This window comes from Saimiri boliviensis, chromosome 14, assembly GCF_048565385.1.
Source record: "Saimiri boliviensis isolate mSaiBol1 chromosome 14, mSaiBol1.pri, whole genome shotgun sequence".
Lineage (NCBI taxonomy): Eukaryota > Metazoa > Chordata > Mammalia > Primates > Cebidae > Saimiri > Saimiri boliviensis.
Window position 1 is genome coordinate 15,608,356 of NC_133462.1, and position 14,553 is coordinate 15,622,908.

The window sequence follows — 14,553 nt, forward strand, 5'->3', positions numbered from 1 at the left end:
GGTCAGGAGGGAGGAGTGGAAACAGAATAAAGGCAAGGGGAAGATGCAACACGAGGTGATGAGGCCATGTTTTGGGGACGGTGATCGATATGCAGAAGATGCTATGGTGGCTGCCAGTGCTGTAGGGGTGGTGACAGGGTGGGCGGGGAGGGTGCGGGTGGGCACCTGTAGGTCATGGCCTCGATGAGGAATGGCTGGTTCTCTGCCACAGCCCGCCGTCGGGCCTCCTTTGTGGCGTTGTACACAGCAAACACATCATTGCCGTCCACGCGGATTGACAGGATGCCATACCCGGGGCCTCGTGCTGCTGTGGGGACACAGAGAAGGCAGGTCAGGGCAGGGTTCAGATGAGGAACATGCAGGGGGCCAAGGGGACGAGCAGGGAGAAGGCAGGAGAGAGCAAGGCAGAGGGCTCGGGACCTCGACTCCGGGGACAACAAGGTGCCAGACGCCACAGGACACAGGACCAGAACCAGGAAGGAGGGCAGGGGTAGCAGGAAGGTGAGGAAATGAAGGGAGGGAAGGAGATGATCCCGGCCGGGTGGGGATTGGCCGTAGAGCCCATACCAATGCCATCGCCACGGTACTGCTCGGAGGTCGGTGTGGAGATGGCGTAGCCGTTGTTCCGGCAGAAGAAGATGATAGGGCACTCGAGTGTGGCAGCGAAGTTGAAGCCGGCGTGGGCATCCCCCTCACTGGCCGCCCCCTCGCCGAAGTAACAGATGACGACCCTGTTGGCGTTGGCCCGCTTGGCTGCATAGGCCGCCCCTACCGCTGCAGAGGATGAGGGTGGTGAGCGGGGCAGAGACTCACTCGTTCACACTCACGTGACCCCGGACTCTGCAGCTCAGCCAGCAGGCACTAGGCTTCCAGGGGAAAGAAAACACCTGAGCTCCTGGTGCCCCCCAGCATCTGCCCAGGTCTCCTCCCACTCGCTGAGAGCAGCTCCACCCTTCCAACAGCTCCAGCCAAAGACTCCAGCATCACCTCCAAGCCAAACCTCCCCCCATTCCCCACATCTCCTCCGCCTTCAGAACCTGACCCCTCTCACCTCCTTCTCTGCAGCAGCACCCTGCTTGGGCCCAAGTTACCGAGCAGCCACCTTACTGGCCCTCCACACGCTGCCCAGTCCGTTACCCACAGGGCAGATTGCTGACTCCATGAACAGGTGAGCCAGGCCAAGGAGGAACAGACTCCTTCCCACCCTAAGTACAAGTAAACGTTCCTGCAAAAGGCAAAGGCCTTGAGGCCCCACCGAGTCTGCGCCCCTCCCACCACCTCCTGGACTTTACCTCCAACCACCCCACATCTGCTCGCCCCACACCTGCCCCCGTGGGCTCCTCCCTGCCCTCAAACATGCCAGGCACACACCTGCCTCAGGACACCACACGGCTCCCTCCCTCACTCCCTCTGCTCCACACTTCAGTGTCACTCTAGTGATGGGCCCCAGCCACCCCCACAGTCCACCACACCCTGCTGGCTTGGCTGCTCCCTCTCCATCTTTGTTACTGTCCGTCTCCCCCCCAACAATGGCAGCAGGTTTGCATTACTTTTGTTCCCTGCACTTAAGAGTGGCACCAGCGCAGGGCAAGAACTTTATACATTTGAAGGGACTTAGCAGAGGCCCAGACAGAAGGTTAGGACCAGGCCTCAGCCTTGTGGAAACCCTATTACCTTTAGCTGAATTGCCCCCGCCTCTGAGAAAGCTTCCCTGCCCACGTCCCACCTAAAAGGCTTGAACTGCTTCTTGTTCCCCAATAGAATATTAAGCTAAGGGGTGCAGAGCCCTCTGCAGTGCCAGGCACAGTGCTGAGGCCTGGAGACACACAGACTTGTGATCTCGGCTACCCTAGGGCAGAGAAGCCAGAGTCCAGACCGACCCTCCGTCAGGCTACAGGCCCCAGAGGGCAGGAAGGGGTTCTGATTCCTTAGTCTCCATGCTATGAGGGTGCAGACCTGGTACCCAGTGGGTTTGCTTTCCAAACAAACCCCTTATGAGAAAAGAGGCTTCAGGGGACCTACGGTAAGCTTTAAGGAAGCTTGCTTGACTCTGAGGACTGAGGCAGACAAACATCAGGGCCAAGAACCCAGGCTCTGGAGGCAAACAGCCCATGACTTGAGTCCCTGCCCCTCTCCCTCTGTGCCATGTAACCGTTAGCGAGTGACTTCCCTCTTTCACTTCAATTTCCCTTTTTTTCTTTTTTTTTTTTTTTTTGAGACAGGGTCTCACTCTGGCTAGAGTGCAACAGCACGATCTCAGCTCACTGCAGCCTCTGCCTCCCAAGTTCAAGTGATGCTCCTGCTTCAGCCTCCAAGTAGCTAGGATTACAGGTGTGCACCACCACACCCAGCTAATTTTTTTATTTTTAGAAGGGACAGGGCTTTGCAATGTTGGTCAGGCTTCCCGCACTTTTTTTTTTTTTTCTCCTCACTCGCTTGCTCGCTCTCTCACACATAGGACATGGACCTCCTGCTCTTTAAAACACGAAAAAGAGCAAATAATAACCTCTGCTCCCAAGGCCACAAGGAGGGTGCTATCAGACAATGAACGTGAAGCATCGGCACAGTGGAACTTGGTGCCAACTGTGCTAGGAGTGGCACTCCTTGCAACACTCAGGAACATGTGGGCTAGGTTTGTGAGCAAATAAATGCAGTGGGCACGTGTTTGAGAAACCCAGTGTGGTCACACAGGCCCCTGAATGTGGTGGCGATAGCACTAGAGCCCTCATCCAAAGGGTCCCAGACAAGAGGTGCATTCAAAATCTGGAGCACAGGCTGGTGCAGTGGTTCATGCCTGGAATCCCAGCATTTTGAGAGGCCAAGGCCGACAGATCACTTGATCTCAGGAGTTCAAGACCAGCCTGGCCAACGTAGGAAAAGCCTGTCTCTACAAAAAATACAAAAAATTAGCCAGGAGTAGTGGCATATGCCCAAAATCCCAGCTACTTAGGTGGCTAAGGCAGGAGAATCACTTGAGCCCAGGAGGTGGTTACAGTGAGCAGAGATTGCACCATTTTACTCCAATCTGACTGAAGAGAGTGAAAGCCTGACTCAGACAAAAAAAAAAAAAAGTGGGCTGGGTGCAGTGGCTCATGCCTGTAATCCTAGCACTTTGGGAGGCTGAGGCAGGTGGATCACCTGCAGTTGAGAGTTTCACACCAGCCTGGCCAACATGGTGAAACCTTGCCTCAATGAAACATACAAAAATTAGCTGGGCATAGTGGTGCATACCTGTAGTCTCAGCTAATCAGGAGATTAAGGCATGAGAATCGCTTGAACCTGGGAGGCAGAGGTTGCAGTGGCCAAGATCATACTACTGCACTCCAGCCTGAGCGACAGAGCAAGAGTCTGTCTTTAAAAAAAAAAAAAAAAAGCTGGGCGCAGTGGCTCACACCTGTAATCCTAGCACTTTGGGAGGCCAAGGTGGGTGGATCACCTGAGGTCAGGAGTTCAAGACCAGCCTGGCCATCATGGTGAAACCCCATCTTCATTAAAAAAAAACAAACAGACAAAACAAAAGAAATGCTGGGCGCAGTGGCTCATGCTGTAATTCCAACACTTTGGGAGGCCGAGGTGGGTAGATGATTTGAGGTCGTGAGTTTGAGACCAGCCTGGCCAACATGGAGAAACCCCGTCTCTACTAAAAATTAGCTGGGCATGGTGGTACATGCCCATAATCCCAGCTACTCAGGAGGCTGAGGCAGAAGAATCACTTGAACCCGGGAGGCGGAGGTTGCAGTGAGGCAAGGTTATGCCATTGCGCTTCAGCCTGGGCATCAGAGAGAGACTCCATCTCAAAAAAAAAAAAAAAAAAATCTGGAACATAAACCAGGGCTCTGGTGGTGGTACCAACCCAGAATTCTACTCAGAAGGGAGGTAGGAGGGCTGAGGCCTGGACAGCGGTGTGACACTGGTCTGCATATGTGCTAGGCCCAGGGCATGCTTCCTCACCTTGCGGGATCTGCGTGGCCAGTGTAGAGGAGATAGTGACGAAGTGACGCTCCTTGCAGCCGTAGTGGACGGGCATCTGACGCCCCTTGCCCAAGTCATTGATGTTGCCATAGCACTGGGCCATGAATAGTTCCAGGGGGTAGTCCCGATACATCAGCACACCTAGGAGGGGAGAAGGCAATGGTTAGCCAAGTGGGCAGTGCAGGGGGTCAGACCAGCCCTGTGGGTGACCCGTGGCATGCCAGCATGCAGACAGGAAAGCTCAGGCTTGTCTTAAGAGGGAGACTGATGTTCAGACTGAGTGACTCTGCCCAGCAAGGCCAGACAATCTGGTTTTTCAAAAGAAAGCAAAAATCTAGCCTTTTTCTTTCTTTCTCTTAGTGAGACACTATCTGGTCTTTAAGTGTTTTCAGCTAACTCAATTACCTTTTATATATCATCATTATGTAGCCAATAAAAGTACAGGCTACTGGCCAAGCGCGGTGGCTCAAGCCACCCAAATTCCCAGCACTTTGGGAGGCGGAGGCGGGTGGATCACAAGGTCAAGAGATCGAGACCATCCTGGTCAACACGGTGAAACCCCATCTCTACTAAAAATCTAAAAAGTTAGCTGAGCATGGTGGCATGTGCCTGTAATCCCAGCTACTCAGGAGGCTGAGGCAGGAGAGTTGCCTGAACCCAGGAAGCGGAGGTTGCGGTGAGCCGAGATTGCGCCATTGCACTCCAGCCTGGGTAACAAGAGCGAAACTCTGTCTCAAAAAAAAAAAAAAAAAAAAAAAAAAAAAAAAGTACAGGCTACTAATTCACAACTAGGAAATAAATATTCTGCCAGATGAGATGGCTCACACCTGTAATCCCAGCACTTTGGGAGGCCAAGGCACGCAGATCACAAGGTCAGGAGATCGAGACCAGCCTGGCTAACATGGTGAAATCCCATCTCTACTAAAAATACAAAAAATTAGCTGGGTGTAGTGGCATGTGCCTGTAGTCTCAGTTACTCAGGAGGCTGAAGCAGGAGAATTGTTTGAACCTGGGAGGCAGAGGTTGCAGTAAGCTGAGACTGTGCCACTGCACTCCAGCCTGAGCGACAGAGTGAGACTCTGTCTCAAAAAATAAACCAAAATAAATATTCTGACCATAAATCATCACTATGGCCGCACATGGTGGCTCATGCCTGTAATCCTTGCATTTTGGGAAGCCGATGGAGGAGGATTGCTTGAGCCCAGGAGTTGGAGAACAGCCTGGGCAATATGGTGAGACCTTGTCTCTACAAAAAAAAAAAAAAAAAAAAAAAATCAAAACATTAGCCAGGGATGGTGATGTGTGCCTGTGGTTCCAGCTACTTGGGAGGCTGAGGCAGAGGACTGCTTCAGCCCCAAAGTTCAAGACTGTAGGGAGCTGAGAGGTGCCACTGCACTCCAATCTGGGTTACAGAGCAAGACCCTGTCTCAAAAAAAAAAAAAAGCATAATTTTGAACCAAATAACAGCACAGACCACTAATTTACAACTTCTGGACCAGAGAAGAAGTACTCTAATCCACGCAGGGCAGTAAAACCTTTTCTTCAGGCCAGGTGCAGTGGCTCACACCTGTAATCCCAGCACTTTGGGAGGCCGAGGTGAGTGGATCACCTGAGGTCAGGAGTTTGAGAGCAGCCTGGCCAACATGGTGAAACCTCATCTCTACCAGAAAAAAAACAAAACAAAAACAAAACAAAAAACCCTTTCTTCAAACAAAACCTCTGGTGAACACCTACCTCTCCATCAAAGGGATCCGCTCCAGGTGACGGTGACTCTGCCTCCTGAGTTAGACACGAGGGGCTTTGTGACTGCCCTCAGACAAGCTCTTTGACTGCCTGGGTAGGAGGGCAATGCTCACATTCACACCTTAGGGGTAGTGCTGTGGATCAATGCTGCAAGTACTCAGACAGGGAATGTTATTCAGAGGAGCTTTCTAGCACAGTGCTTTCCAAACCCTTTCTTTACCACAGAACCCTGTCTTTAGATGCAAATGTTATGGGGATCACATAGCATAGCAGTTACCTTTTTTTTTTTTTTTTCTGAGACAGAGTCTGGCTCTGCCACCCAGGCTGGAGTGCAGTGGTGCCATCTCAGCTCACTGCAACCTCCACCTTCCAGGTTCAAGCAGTTCTCGTGCCTCAGCCTCCCAAGTGGCTGGGACCACAGCACCATCACACCCAGCTAATTTTTGGGTTTTTTTTTTGTTTTGTTTTTTTTGTTTTTTTTTTTTTTGAGATGGAGTTTCGCTCTTGTTACCCAGGCTGGAGTGCAATGGCGCGATCTCGGCTCACTGCAACCTCCGTCTCCTGGGTTCAGGCAATTCTCCTGCCTCAGCCTCCTAAGTAACTGGGATTACAGGCACGAGCCACCATGCCCAGCTAATGTTTTATATTTTTAGTAGAGACGGGGTTTCAACATTTTGACCAGGATGGTCTCGATCTGTCGACCTCGTGATCCACCCGCCTCGGCCTCCCAAAGTGCTGGGATTACAGGCGTGAGCCACTGCGCCCGGCCAATTTTTGTATTTTTAGTAGAGGTGGGGTTTCACCACGTTGGCCAGGCTGGTCTTGAACTCCTGGGCTCAAGTGATCCACACACCTCAGCCACCCAAAGCACTGGGATCACAGGCTTGAGCCACTGTGCCAGGCCAGTGGTTAGCTTTTGTGCAATGGATGTACATCTTCCCTGAAGAACAGTCACCAATATGAAGATAACACTGTGTGTCTGCAGAGAGTAACTCAATCCCCACAACAACCCTATGAAGCAGGACGACTCATCCTCCCCAGTTGTGCTCCCATAACTGGTTCCACACCATACAACTATTAAGTGGCAGAATAGGGAGTTGAAATGATGCAAAATTTACACAGAATTCAAGATTCAGCCTGAGAAGGAAAGTGGGGAGTGCTTTAGCTGTTTCTCAGCTAAGGCGGTGCACCATGAGACACCAACATAAACAGTTCAGTACTGTTTGGACAATCAGCCCTGAAATGATGGTTTTTTGTTTTTGTTTTTGTTTTTTTGAGAGATGGGGGACTCTTGCTATGTTGCCCTGGCTAGTCTCAAACTCCTGACTTCAAGCAATTCCCCCACCTGGGCCTCCCAAAGTGCTAGAATTACAGATGTGAGCCATGCACTTGTTGACATCTTATTATTTTTAAAATGGAGTTTTGCTCTGTCGCACAGGCTGGAGTGCAGTGGCACAATTTTGGCTCACTGCAACCTCAACCTCCTGGGTTCAGGCAATTCTCCTGCCTCAGCCTCCCAAGTAGCTGGGAGTACAGGTGCGTGCCACCACGCCCAGCTAATTTTTGTATTTTTAGTAGAGACGGGGTTTCGCCATGTGGGTCAGGCTTGTCTCAAACTTCTGACCTCAACTGATCCACCCGCTGCAGCCTCCCAAAATGCTGCGATTATAGACGTGAGCCACTGTGCCCGGCCCATGTGTTGACATTTTAGAGTTGAAGGTGTTTAGCATCACTTCAACACTCACCTTTAATACAGGTTTTCTGGTATTTTCTGACACATGCTTTTGAATGGACATGATACAAATCCATATAAAATGTGGCTGTGCTGGCTGGGCGCGGTGGCTCACGCCTGTAATCCCAGCACTTTGGGAGGCCGAGACGGGTGGATCACAAGGTCAAGAGATCCAGACCATCCTGGTCAACATGGTGAAACCCCGTCTCTACTAAAAATACAAAAATTAGCTGGGCATGGTGGTACATGCCTGTAGTCCCAGCTACTCGGGAGGCTGAGGCAGGAGAATTGCCTGAACTCAGGAGGCGGAGGTTGCAGTGAGCCGAGATCACGCCATTGCACTCCAGCCTGGGTAACGAGAGCGAAACTCCATCTCAAAAAAAAAAAAAAAAAAGTGGCTGTGCCGAATATGTAACAGAAACAGGAGATGCTCTGGTTGAAGAGGGAAAGGGAGGCCTTGTAGAGGGTCAAAGAAGGTCCAAGGCACTGAAACAGGATCTTGGAATCAGGCTTTCTCGGAATGTGGTACTGGGACCACCCATGTGAGAAGGACTGGGCAGGGGCAGGGGAGGGTGCTAAAAGTACAACCTTGCCAGGGACAGTGGCTCGTGCCTATAATCTCGGCATTTTGGAAGGCTGAGGCAGGTGGATCGCTTGATCTCAGGAGTTTGAGACCAGCCTGGGCAAAATGGTGAAACCCCATCTCTACTAAAAATACACAAAAATTAGCCGGGCATGGTGGCGGGCACCTGTGGTCTCAGCTACTCAGAAAGCTGAGGTGAGAGAATCACTTGATCCTAAGAGACAGAAGCTGCAGTGAGCCGAGATCACGCCACTGCACTTCGTCTTGGGTGACAGTGAGATCCCGTCTCAAAGAAAAAGAAAATGCAGACTCACCAGCTGATTTGCACCAGGACACTCCAAGTCCAGTGGGAACTGCTGATCTTGCTTGACACCTGCCACCTCTTTTCTTTTTAGTTTTGTGATGGAGTGTCACTGTCACCCAGGCTGGAGTGCAATGGAGTGATCTCGGCTCACTGCAACCTCCGCCTCCCAGGTTCAAGCAGTCCTCCCACTCAGCCTCCCGAGTAGCTGGGACTACAGGTGCACACCACCACACCTGGCTAATTTTTTCATTTTTTAGAGATGGGGGGATCTCGCCATGTTGCCCACACTGGTATTGAACTCCTAGGCTCAAGTAATCCTCCTGCCTCAGCCTTCCGAAGTGTTGAGATTACAGGCGTGAGCCACCACACCTGACACCTGCTGCCTCTTAACACTCCTTTTCACTGGGCACCACTCCCTGCTGATGCCACCACTGATACTCCACATACAGCCCGGGGAGGACAGCCAAGGGCGGCAAACAGTGAGAGCTGCCTCTGGGCCAGACTCGGACTGAAAGGACTTGGCTCTACTTCACCTTTCTTGACTCAGGGTCTCATGTGGCTTTTCAAGTCGACAGTAATGCCTGCCTCTCCTGCCTCACATGGATGGGGGAGGTGCCTCAATGAGGCAACAGCATCGGGCCTGCCCTAACCTCACCCAGCGAGCCCTCGCCCTGCAGTGTAGGGAGGGGAAATGACAGCGGCTCCGAGGCTAAAGAGCACTGACAAGAGTACCTCGGCTGGCCAGGCGCGGTGGCTCATGCCTGAAATCCCCAGCACTTTGGGAGGCCAAGGCAAACGGATCACTTGAGGTCAGGAGTCCAAGATCTGCCTGGCCAATGTGGTGAACCCCCATCTCTGCTAAAAATACAAAGATTAGCCAGGGGCTGGGCGCGGTGGCTCATGCCTGTAATCCCAGCACTTTGGGAGGCCGAGGCGGGTGGATCACAAAGTCAAGAGATCGAGACCATCCTGGTTAACATGGTGAAACCTCGTCTCTACTAAAAATACAAAAAATTAGCTGGGCATGGTGGCACGTGCCTGTAATCCCAGCTACTCAGGAGGCTGAGGCAAGAGAATTGCCTGAACCCAGGAGGCAGAGGTTGCAGTGAGCCGAGATCGCACCATTGCACTCCAGCCTGGGTAACAAGAGCAAAACTCCGCCTCAAAAAAAAAAAAAAAAAAAAAAAAAGATTAGCCAGGTGTGGGGGCGCATGCCTGTAATTCCAGTTACTCAAGAGGCTGAGGCAGGAAAGTCACCTGAACCCGGGAGGCAGAGGTTGCAGTGAGCCAAGATTGCGCCACTGCACTCTAGCCTCGGCGACAGAGTGAGACTCCACCTCACTCACACACACACACACACACACACACACACACACACAACAAAGAGAAAGAAAAAGAGAGAACATCACTTGTGTCAAGAGCGCAGGAAAGCGCTGGCTACTGTGATGAAGACCACTCTTCTCACGTCACAGATAACGGACAGCACTGCCGAGGAGAGCAGCCTGCCAAGTGAGGCCTGGCGTGGGTCTGACTCGGTGCCTCCAACACGAGTCCCATCCGCAGCACCCAGACACTTCTCCCAACGCTCCGTGATGGACAGTCACTCCTGCAGAGGCGGCCAGGGCCCACACAGCCATGTGGAGAGTTCACCGACTCCCGTGATTCCCATGAGCCTTGCTCAGTCCTGCCTAGAGCCCTCACAAAAGAGACCCCTTCAGCAAAAACAGGTGCAGTGCTCAGCATGGCTGGGGCAGGCCCGGCTTGCTGCCCGGTGCCTGGAAATCTTTTTTTTTTTTTTTTTTTTTTTTTTTTGAGACGGAGTTTCACTCTTGTTACCCAGGCTGGAGTGCAATGGCGCGATCTCGGCTCACCGCAACCTCCGCCTCCTGGGTTCAGGCAATTCTCCTGCCTCAGCCTCCTGAGTAGCTCGGATTACAGGCACGAGCCACCATGCCCAGCTAATTTTTTGTATTTTTAGTAGAGACGGAGTTTCACCATGTTGACCAGGATGGTCTCGATCTCCTGACCTCGTGATCCACCCGCCTCGGCCTCCCAAAGTGCTGGGATTACAGGCTTGAGCCACCGCGCCCGGCCGGAAATCTCATTTTCCGCACAGATGACACTGAACCTCAGACAAATATTATAGGGTGTTTGCCCTCCCAGAGCATGTAGGGCAGGGGGCCTGGTCCAGCTTCAAGGAACAGAGAGTCCTGAGCAGACCACAATCCATGCTGGTCCACGGGGGCTCTATATAGCCACGTGGTCTGGCCCAGCTGAAGAGCTGTCCCAAGGTGAGGCCCCATCATGAAATCAACCTCTGCCCCTGAGCACTCACTCTGTGCTGAGGGCATTGCCAAGACTCCCTTCAACAGCCGTCTTCAGAAGGGCTACCATCCCCCTTACCAATGAGGAAACGAAAGGCACAGGGCAGTTAAGCAACTTGCCCCAGACTGTGCAGCCTCTAAGATGAAGGGTTAAGATTTGCCTTCCCGGGCAATCTGTGCTGGCTGACATGCAGAGGGCAGCCCCCTTGCAGGGCTCGCACCAACAAGCGTCTTGGAACACCCCACTCACTGCTCCCTGGGCTCATTCATGCTCAATGATTTTCCTCATTCCTGGTCTTTGACCCTTCCTTCCTTTCACTCATCGAGGCCAGCGGGGCCCTCTGATCTCACACCGCACTCTCGGGACTGTCACGGTTCTTCCATCTGCTCCTGCTCCCTGAAGGATACAGTACTTGAGGAGGGGCCAGGGGATTCCTGCACTGGGCAGACAGGGTCTCCAGCACAGGCCACACCCACAGCCAGCCTTGACCTCACTGCATCCTCCCAGCGACCCCTGGATGCAGGTACCGTCATGAACCCTCTTTTGGAGATGAAAAAACTGAGGCCGAGAAAGGAAGTGACTTGCCTAAAACCTGACAACTAGTCACAAAGGGTTAAGAGCGCAGACGCTGAGCCCCTGCACTTCCTGCCTTCGGAGTGAGAAGACCGCTCCCTCCAGAGTCCTGACCCCTGGCTTGTCTTGGAAAGCTCTTCCTCCAGTGCCTTAGGCCTTCCTGACACTGTGCTGCTCCTGTAAGAGCACTCAGAAAAGCTAAACTGTACACCTCGATGGGGGCCATGAGGCCATACCACCGACAGACATACCTGCCTCCCGGTACTGGCCAAACACCAGGTCCGTGTTGTCCAGGGCGGCGGCACTCCCCACGTGCGTGCCCTCCTCGCCATAGTTGGTCATGTAGAAGGAGATCCGGCCCTGGGGGTGGAGGGGGGGACCGGGGACCCACACTTGATTATGCTGGGCAATGACAGAGAGCCATCCAAACCCTGCCCAGCTTCTGACGCCTCCATGAATCCACAGTCTTCTTGAAGGCCAGTCCTGGGCCAGGCCACGCTGGGGTTCCTGCCTTTATGGAGACACCGCCAGACTGCTTAGAACTGTGAAAGGGATGGAGTCCCTGTGATAGGAGCCCAAAGGAAGCACCTGTTCCACCACGGAAGGGCAAGGATCAACGAGCAAAGGTGGGGGGGTGGAGGGTTCCAGGCAGAGGGAATGATAGACCGTGAGGCCAGAAGGGCTGGGAGGGGTGGGGAAAGATGAGGAGGGAGAGGAAAGTGGCACTCAGATAACAAAGGAACAATACATTGATTTTACTCTGAGAATAGTGGTAACCCACCGACAGGTTTTCTCAAGGGAGCGATGTGGTCAGACCTGTGTTTTAGACTCACTCTCAGGCCACTGTGAGGGAAATGGATGGAGCCATCAGGGCTGATGGCAGCGGGCCAGGCGAGAGAGGGCCGAGGCCCAGCTTGGGAGCAGAGGTAAGGAGAGGAGCAGGTGGCTGTGTCTGAGAAGTTGAGTCGGCTGTGTTAGGGAGCAGCAGACCCTGTCAGCTGGCCACAAGGGTGCCCAGGCCAGCTCCCTTCTCCCAAATCCCCCGACCTGAGCCTACAAGACACACACTCAGGTTCCTGGACTCCTTTGCAGCCAGAGGTGGCTGTGGGACACAGTTTCAGCCAGAGATTTCAGCAGAAGTCTGCTTTTGCTTTCTGAACAGAAGAGACCACTGCTGCTGGTGCCAGCCCTGGCCACCCCCGCCCTCCTTCCTGCCTTGCAGACAGCCATGAAACCTGGACCTGCAGCAGCCATGCTGTGAACACGAGGCCACAAGAGAAGGCCAACTCGCCAACAACATGGAAGCAGAGAGAGGACATGACTGGGTTCCAGAGTGTGCTGTTGAGCAGCTGAGCAGCTCCTAAAGGAGGATTTACAGACAGGCTGGGCGCGGTGGCTCATGCCTGTAATCCGAGTACTTTGGGAGCCCAAGGCAGGCAGATCTCTTGAGGTCAGGAGTTTGAGACTAGTCTGGCCAACATGGTAAAACCCTGTCTCTACTAAAAATACAAAAATAGCCACGTATGATGGTGCACCCCTGTAATCCCAGCTACTCTGGAGGCTAAGGCAGGAGAATTGCTTGAACCTGGGAGGTAGAGGTTGCAGTGAGCCAAGAATGTGCCACTGCACTCCAGCCTGGATAACAGAGCAAGACTCCGTCTCTAAATAAATAAATAAAAATAACAGAAAACGAAAGAAATACGTACAGACAGAGGGAATGAAAGAGGAGAAAGGGATAGCAAGGGGAAGGAAGAGACGGGTGAGATGAGGTTTCCCGTGTGGGCGAGCGGATGGATGGTGGTGCCCTTCACTGAGAAATGGACTAAGTAAGGCAAAGGAGCAGGCCTGGGAGCAAGATATCCAGGTCAAGTTCAGACAGGCTGAGTTTGCTGTGGGGGATCCAGGGCAAGAAGCCAAGCAGGGCTCTGACAAGCAGTGTGGCTGAGGTCTGGGCAGCCCTGGCATACAGATGGGTATGAGATCACCCAGGGCCATGTGTGAAGTGGAATAAAGGCAGCCTGGACAGCACCCTGAAGGACACCCCGGGGCCAGTGCTCCTCGTGGCTCTGCAGTGCCCTCCTCCACGTGTTCCCAGGCCTGGCTTTCCTGTTGCTGTGGGGGAAACTGATGAATATGTGCTTTCTTCTAAGTGGAGAGCCAATTAAAAGTTAATGCATGACCCAGCGCCAAGTGAGTGGGCAGCACCGAGTGCCCAGAGCTTGGCGGGGCTGTCCGGGTTAGTGTGGGAAGGAGCCTGCGACCAGCCCCCTGAAGATCGGGACTCAGGCCTACTGTCAGAGGCTCCTGGTTGCCTTCCCAGTATCTTATTCCTCTCCTGTTAACAGAGGTCTCATTCTCCCGCAGGCAGCAACTGCCCAGACTAAAAGATTAACAACACATTTCTCAGTCTCTCCGAAAGCTACGAGTGGCCCATGAAATGTATGCAGATGTTACTAGGTGGGACTACCCAGAAAGCTCCTTAAAGGTTGGGGTGTGGGATAGCTGGGATGTGCCATGTCTGGCCTTCTACCTTTCCTCTACTTTCTGCCTGGAATGAGATGTAATGGAGGGAGCTTCAGCAACCATTTTGACTCATGAGGAGACCTCAGAGAAGGTAGAAGCCAATGCTATGAGTGGTGGATCTAAACAAAGAAAACTGGGTGTCCAATGACATCATGGTGACACCATACCTGCCCCAGGTCACCTGTTTCCAGATTCTTTTTTTTTTTTTTTTTTTTAGGCAAAGTCTCAAACTGTCACCCAGGCTGGAATGCAGCGGCATGATCTTGGTTCACTGCAACCTCTGCCTCTCATGCTTAAATGATTCTCCCACCTCAGCCTCCTGAGGAGCTGGGACTACAGGTGTGCACCACTACACCCGGCTAATTTATGTATTTTTAATAAAGATGGGGTTTTGCCATGTTGGCCAGGCTGATCTTGAACTCCTGACCTCAGGTGATCCACCCACCTCAGCCTCCCGAAGTGCTGGGATTACTATGAGCCACCAGGCCTGGCCCAGATTTCTTTTATTCAAAGGAAGAAACTACTCACAGGTATAGGCTACTGCTTTTGCTTTTATTTGCTAAGGTTTTGGTGGGTTTTTTTTTGGAGCGGGCAGGAGGTCTGTAACTCACAGCTAACACAGTCCAAACAGAAGCAGGCTGCACAGTGGCCAGTGAGGTGCCCTTACTGAGGGCTTCCTCTGTGCCAGCCAATGGGCACAAACCCTACTTGCTGGGTCTCAGAGAATTCCTACCCCTTCCCGACAGGGTGGTTCTATCGTTAGCCTCATTCTTTAAAACAACAAAGAAACTGAGGGAA

The 14,553-nt window shown here is 52.7% G+C and overlaps 1 protein-coding gene across 1 annotated transcript in view; it reads right to left on the bottom strand.

The window, feature by feature from the left end:
- The window catches only part of BCKDHA (branched chain keto acid dehydrogenase E1 subunit alpha), a 33,685-nt gene that overhangs the window by 1,871 nt on the left and 17,261 nt on the right, over window positions 1–14,553 (bottom strand). The window contains exons 4-7 of the mRNA XM_003943191.4: window positions 11,484–11,592; window positions 3,952–4,113; window positions 568–774; window positions 166–307 (exon numbers count right to left, since the gene is read on the bottom strand). Of these exons, the coding sequence (XP_003943240.1) occupies window positions 166–307; window positions 568–774; window positions 3,952–4,113; window positions 11,484–11,592 (620 nt within the window). The remainder of the gene's footprint in view (window positions 1–165; window positions 308–567; window positions 775–3,951; window positions 4,114–11,483; window positions 11,593–14,553) is intronic.